The sequence below is a fragment of the Argentina silus genome, assembly GCF_951799395.1.
Source record: "Argentina silus genome assembly, chromosome: 11".
Taxonomy (NCBI): Eukaryota; Metazoa; Chordata; class Actinopteri; order Argentiniformes; family Argentinidae; genus Argentina; species Argentina silus.
In genome coordinates, this window is record NC_139665.1 from 438,923 (window position 1) to 446,422 (window position 7,500).

Below are 7,500 nucleotides of genomic sequence, written 5' to 3' on the forward strand. Positions count from 1 at the left end.
GCGGGGAGGGGCAGACGCCTGGCGCGGGGAGGGGCAGACGCCTGGCGCGGGGAGGGGCAGACGCCTGGCGCGGGGAGGGGCAGACGCCTGGCGCGGGGAGGGGCAGACGCCTGGCGCGGGGAGGGGCAGACGCCTGGCGCGGGGAGGGGTAAGAGGGGTAAGAGGAGCAGTAAGAGGTCATTAGGATTAGAGCCTGAGAGGTGGAGGAGGAACGGCCCAAAGGCCCGTGGGGGAAAGATCCATTCCTGTTTACTCCAGCATCGTACGAAAGGTTCTAAAGTGATGTCACTCTTAGGCCAGGATTTGATCCATGACTGACTGCAGCTTTCAACTCTGGCCGGTGGAGGGAGAAATCGGAGGACGGGCTCATTGTAATGCATGTGGGCCACAATGAGCCCGTCCTCCGATTTCTACCTCCCCCAGCCTCCCCTTCTACCATCATAGGTGCGTCACCTGTATCCTGGTGTAAGCCTTCTGCCCGTTCCGGATCTCCACAGACTCCGCCTCTGCCGGCAGCTGGACCAATGACGGCAGGCCCTGTGCTGAGTCGGCCAATCGGCAGTTGACATAGAGTTCCATGTGGAGGTGGCTCCGTCTGAGCCCGCCCACGCGGAGGATGATTGACATGGTGCGTCCATCTGCCAGGGCCGGGTTCTGGAGGTTGACGGTGTGGACCTTACTGTCCTCCCTGACGTACCTCACAAGAACTGACACACAGAACCTTCCCTTACCACCTCACAAGAACTGACACTTTGCAGACTGTATACCAAAGATTGCAATGAGGTTTGAGTTCATACCAGGGGAGGCTGGAGGAGGCAGAACAGGGGAGGCTGGAGGAGGCAGAAATCGGAAGACGGGCTCATTGTATTGGAATGGAATGGAATGAGGAATGGTAACAGTCACACCTGTTTGATACTATTCCTCATTTCATTACAGAGCCTGTCCTCTGATTTCTGCCTCCACCATCCTCCCCTGGTGCAGACCATCACAGGATCGGGGCCAAACAGGGCCACATTTCCACACAGTTCACACCAGTGCAAAAAACCTACAGCTTATTTTTACAGCTGCTTTGAGTGGGATAAACAAATGATAGAATAACATGTGGGATGAAGACACAGGTACAGACACAGACACAGGCACAGACACAGACACAGGCACAGACACAGGACAGACACAGGGACAGACACAGGGACAGACACAGGACAGACACAGGTACAGACATAGGCACAGACACAGGCACAGACATAGGCACAGACACAGGACAGACACAGGGACAGACACAGGGACAGACATAGGCACAGACACAGGACAGACACAGGGACAGACACAGGACAGACACAGGGACAGACACAGGGACAGACACAGGACAGACACAGGTACAGACACAGGTACAGACACAGGTACAGACACAGGACAGACACAGGTACAGACACAGGTACAGACACAGACACAGGTACAGACACAGGACAGGCAGAACCTGAAGGGCCGTACCTTTGTTGACCTTCCCCATCAGCGCCACCTCCAGGTACTTCCTGTTGTCGTCCTTGTTGTACAGGCCCAGCAGGACGCCCCCTAGCTTGGGTGGCAGGCGCAGCGTGGACACCACGTACAGGTCCGACACGCTCCCCAGAGCCCCCGCCATCTTCGCCACGGCAGACGCACCCTGCTTGGCATCGCTCAGCTCCAACATGTCAATCACTGGGAGGGGGAGGGGTCAGAGGGACTCCATTGGCTGATAGTGACTTTGGTGACGCTGTACTAACGTGGGCAGTAAGAGGGAGGAGTTTGTGTACAGCACGTGTCTGGCAGGGGAGGCTGGTGGAGGTAGAAATCGGAGGACGGGGCTCATTGGGGAACGGTGGGGAACACGTGTGTTGGCTGTCATTCCTCATTCCATTCCATGCATTATAATGAGCCCGTCCTCCGATTTCTACCTCCACCAGCCTCCCCTGGTGTGCAGGGCCAGGGAGAGAGGGAGCATGGAGAGAGTCAGAGAGAGTCAGGTGAGAAAATGTGTTTTTCTTTTAAGGAAACCAAGAGGACAGATAGATGACACAAAAGAGGAGAGGGTCAGAGAGATGGAGTGTGAGAGACAGAGAGAGAGAAAGGGAGAGAGAGAGAGAGAGACAGAGAGAGAGAGAGAGAGAGAGAGAGAGAGAGAGAGAGAGAGACAGAGAGAGAGACAGAGAGACAGAGAGAGAGAGACAGAGAGAGAGAGAGAGAGAGAGACAGAGAGAGAGAGACAGAGAGAGAGAGAGAGACAGAGAGAGAGAGAGAGACAGAGAGAGAGACAGAGAGAGACAGAGAGAGAGAGACAGAGAGACAGAGAGACAGAGAGAGAGACAGAGAGACAGAGAGACAGAGAGAGAGACAGAGAGAGACAGAGAGAGACACGTGGATGTCACCTTTGACGTGTGTTCTCGTCTCTAGAAGTCACAGCAGCCATGACAGCCAACGTTCTCTTTGTGTGACAGTAACCATGTCTGTCAGGGTGCCATTTAAATAGTCACTTCAGGAGGCGTCTCTACATTTATGGTCAATTTTGGTAGGATGTATTTGTATAACCAATACAGTCATTTTACTCCTTACTTTCTGATAGACTAGGTGGTTTTTGGACCATTCATAGGAATGAATGAAGTATTGACTCTCTCTGTCTCTGTCTCTGTCTCTGTCTCTCTCTTTCTCTCTTGTGATATTTGAGAGTTGGGGGCGGAATCAACATCACTGGAGGCTCTTTACTGAGTCCGTCCCTGTGAAAACAAGGCTGCCCCCCCCCCCCCCCCCCACACACACACGTCTCTCTTCACTCTTCATTTCATCCCCCTTTACCTAAAGTATTTTCTTCTAGCACTCTGCTGAACCCGTTCCCTAACTCCCCCTCAGACCCCTCATTCCTCTCTTCCCAACCTTCTAATCACTCTGGTGAAACACTTCCAGGCCTCCTGCTACTGACATGGGCTCATTCCAGGGGGGGCTGGTGGAGGTAGAAATCAGAGGACAGGCTCATTGTAATGCATAGAATGGAATGAGGAATGGTATCAAAGACACATGATCCATTCCATGCATTACAATGAGCCTTCTTCCAATTTTTACCTCCACCAGCCTCCCTGATACTGCTGCTGTTTGCAGGCCTTCTGAGATGGCTTTATTCAGTAGAGCAGAAGATTGTACTGCAGATAGAACTAGACTGTATTCCAGGGGAGGCTGGTTGAGGTAGAAATCGGAGAACGGGGTCACTGTAATGCATGGAATGGAATGAGGAAACCCTTGATACCAGTCCTCTAATTTCTACCTCCACCAGCGTTCCCTGACAGGTACGGTTCTGTATGATGTGTACCATTAGACCATTAACTGACCCATCATTACTGCAAGCTGAGCCCTGGGATACCATGGAAACCATGTTTATTTTGGCCTGTTTGTCTCCAATGGAAGCTTAAGGTCAAAGACCTTCTTCAATGGGAGGCGGACCCATTCCCTGCTTAGCCTTCATTGTTCCACAAGTGAAATGTTATTGGTCTCTTTAAAGACCTCTTCAGCTCTACTGGGTGACAGAGACAGCATTGTCTGTACCTATCACCACTGAAGAGGCATGTTGGAGATAGAATTGCAACAGCTGAAGATGTGTAAATGTACAGATATGTACACAACAACATATTTGTTTTGTTTGTTTTAAAAACTTGCAAGTCAATTTATCACACATCTTAAGGCGTTTAGGGAGAAGATGAATTGTGTCCAAGCAGACACTCCAGTAGGCTCAGAACTGGGTCATCTGATATCCCTCTATTCCTCTAAACTCAAAGTCAAATAACATAGTTGAACAGAATGACAATTTAAATGTTTGTTGTTTAACTTTTGCACAGAAAACGTTTGCCATTTAAAACTCGCGGCGAATTTGTGTGACTGCGTATTATAATACAATAAACATGTATTTTAGGACTTGTTTGACCACAGCAACATGCATGATAGTTGAGATCAGTACCTTGCATGTCTGAAGCCCTGCAGACAGACAGAACAGCCGTGCTGAGGAGCAGACCTGCCAGGCTCCGTTTATCCATCTTCAACAAAGAGTCGGCCGCTAAAAGATTAACGTTTAAACTTCTAGTCGACGAGAACCGGTCACCTGCTGTGACTCCGCAGATGGACCGGAGAGTAGAGGAGACTACCGGGGAGTGAAGGAGAGTACCGGGGAGTAGAGGAGAGTACCGGGGAGTGGAGACGACCCCTCGACGGTGCGCAGACCGGCTTGTCAAGGAGTTTTGGCTCTCTGCGCGCCGGACAGAAGAATGCTCCGGTAAAGGACGTCAGCGGGAGTCTCAGCCCGGGGAGATGCAGCGACTCTGAACTCTCTCCGGTTCCTCTCTTCTCCCAAATGAGGAGCAGGAGCTGAGCTGCAGCTGACGTGAACAGGGTTAAAGATAACGAGGCTCGTCAGTCAGCGCCGGTTTACTGTTCCTGTGAACTTTCGGAGAAGTGATGGAATGTGTCGTCCTTTAGGCCGACATGGTTACAGTCACTTGCAAGAAATAACGGTGCGCCAAATAATAACGTGTAAAATGTCAAAGTAAATAAATCAACGGTGAGATGTTGTAGTGTTATGGGAGAGTCACGGGAGGCTGGTGGAGGTAGAAATCGGAGGACAGGCTCATTGTAATGCATGGGACAGAATGAGGAACGTTTGATACCATTCCATGCAATACAATAAGCCCATCCTCCAATTTCTACCTCCACCAGCCTCCCCTGCCGTTAACGTAACTACAACATCTCACCGCTGATTTATTTAGTTTTACATTTTGATACATTATTAGTTGCATCATTATTTCTGGCAAGTGAACAGCCAACATCATGCCCCTGTTTGACCTTATGACCTTCTGGCACAAGGAGGCATTATCAAATGGATTATCCAAAAATAAGGATTTAGGGGCTTTTCTGAAACTACATTTATTGAGGATTTTTGCCCTAATGTACAATCAGTATGATTTATATCTCATCTATATTATTTATGTTCTGGCCCACATATATACACAATTACAACACAGAGAGGTCAAGGTTCATGTCCAGACAAAAGATGGAGAAAATCAATCCAGTATTTCTTCTTTCCTCTGTAGTTGGCCTGAGGTTTAGTTCATTGTAGAATACACAAACGTTGTCATTTTGAGCCATTTGTCAGTATATTAAGCGTGTGTAATGTGTGTACATTTCACTGTTTACGCTCTGGTCCAGCCAGACAGTCAAGAGCCAGACGACCAACTGGTAGGACAGAGAAGAGCTGTCAGAGTCAGGAGAGGAGAGAGAGAGGAGAGAGAGGGAGAGAAGGAGGAGAGAGGAGAGAGAGGAGAGAGAGAAGGAGGAGAGAGGAGAGAGAGAGGAGAGGAAGAGAGAGTAGAGAGAGAGAGGGAGACAGCTGAGAGAATCATTTAAAAGCAAACTGTAGGTTTAACTCTCTAACTGCAAAAGCATTCCAGAACACTCACCACCTAGAGAGCCAGTGTTTTATGTGTCAAAGTGTTTTTAGCAACAACATTTTGATTGGCTACAAAATGAAGCATCATCATTTATACATTTTTGGCGAATAAAATCACCCTTGGTGCTCTGGAATGTGGACAGTTTGGGCGACTTTATTCACCCTCGGCACTACATGAGTTAAAGCCTCCTATAGGTTTAAAATACATCCAAATCCAATGGTTGTCATTGAAACATGGTCTGCGTTCTATTCACCCCATTGTGAGGTCCTTCCATTGGTCTTCCATCTCAGCTTCAACCAGTTCATCTCATGAGAATGCATCTTAAGCATCTTTGTAACATTTCAGAATACCTTGGCATATGCATTTTTCAATGACCTATTTTTTGGGGTGATGGGATTGTGTGGTCGAGGCAAATTAAACATCTGCCTCCATCTCCACCATCATTCCTTCAAATCTGTCACCGCCCATCCTATTTGGAAAGGTCCCAAATACTGTGGTATTTTCAAAAATACCTTCCAGTTAATGTCTGATCCACTATGGTATTTAGTCTAATACATTTTCCAGTGTGAATTTAGAGTAGGGTAGGGTAGGGTTGGGGTGAGGGAATAAGAGACATTTAAGTCTGACTTTCACTGGAAGTTTGCCAAATGTACACACATGAAATCCATAAAACGTCTTGTGAGATGGTTCAGCATTTTCACGTTTAATGACCAGAAATAAAGTCAAAATTCCGTTTGCCGAAGTGAAACCTGACAAAACATTACAGAAACCCCAACCCCTACCCAACCCACCCCATCCCCCCCCAAAAAAGCTTTAAAAAAAAGGAAGGGCATACCATTCTTGAATTATATTAAAGCGTCCTCAAAGGTTCTGAGACAAGAAAGAGTATGCCACCCTGGGATGTCGAGAAAACAAAAAGACCCCCCGACGCATGGTGATGGATGCCACAAGTGGAATAGACTGACAAGATTATGATGCATTGTGGGAGTTTGAGTTGTTGAGGGAAGCGATACTGCTCCCCTATAGTCCATCAACATGAAGAAGGCGGAATACATGTCAGAGTGTCCGTTTCCCATCAACGCCTACTCTTCCTCTTCCTCGGAGTGAAAACTGCTCAGTCCTCCTCTTCCTCTTCCTCCTCGACACGGCGGGAGTCCTCTAGCGCCCCCTCTGTTCGGACCCGCTGGACGCTGATGATCCCGGTCAGGACGGCGTAGCCCAGCATGGAGCCCAGGGCGAACAGGACCGACAGGATCTGGTTGCGTCTCTTATGAGGCTCGTTGTCAAAGTCGCTGCCGTCCGAATGAACCGGCATGTTCCGCCTGGCGTCTGGACCGCAGACGAGACAGAGACAGGAGGAGGAAAGAGACAAACGAGAGTCAAAGGCCCTTTCTCAACCGTTAGAAAACCGGTTCCCTGCGTCCGCCTCCTCCGTCCTCCATGCCTAGATCTTCTCCTCCAATCAGATTTGGGGAGAAAGCGGGTGGAGGGACAGAGGAGAGGACGCGAGGAGTCGTGTTTCTAACGGCCGAGAAAAGGCCAGAAAGAGGATCCAGTCACCCAGTCTCTCCACAGAGCACGGAGGACTGGGCCCTTAATAAACATAGTGAGTTTTGAAGGAGAATACTTTGACTATTGTTCTGCTAGAGGACTGACCTCGGCCGTCTGAGGGGAAGTAGAGGCCCAGGATGTTGGTGCAGTACTGTCGTAGGTTGTCTAGGGAGCTGAGGTGCTGCTGGAGCTTGGCGTTGGGCAGCTTGACCTTCAGCAGAGGGGCCAGGTGACTGAAGACGTAGGCGTCTAGAGAGGACGGGCTGGAGACACCATGGACAGGAGAATACATCAATATTACACACACCAGGGGAGGCTGGAGGGGGTAGAAATCGGAGGACAGGTTCATTGTAATGCATGGAACGGAATGAGGAATGGTATCATGAGCCCATCCTCTGATTTCTACCTCCACCAGCCTGACACACACACAAAATTATATAGATGATTTTGACCCACACCCACACCCACCATTTTAGATGTATTACAG

At 49.3% G+C, this 7,500-nt stretch overlaps 1 protein-coding gene across 1 annotated transcript in view; it reads right to left on the reverse strand.

Annotated features, from left to right (window-relative positions):
- thbs3b (thrombospondin 3b) overlaps window positions 1-7,500 on the reverse strand; it is a 31,739-nt gene that overhangs the window by 11,183 nt on the left and 13,056 nt on the right. The window contains exons 7-9 of the mRNA XM_083680789.1: window positions 7,119-7,276; window positions 1,492-1,698; window positions 454-707 (exon numbers count right to left, since the gene is read on the reverse strand). Of these exons, the coding sequence (XP_083536915.1) occupies window positions 454-707; window positions 1,492-1,698; window positions 7,119-7,276 (619 nt within the window). The remainder of the gene's footprint in view (window positions 1-453; window positions 708-1,491; window positions 1,699-7,118; window positions 7,277-7,500) is intronic.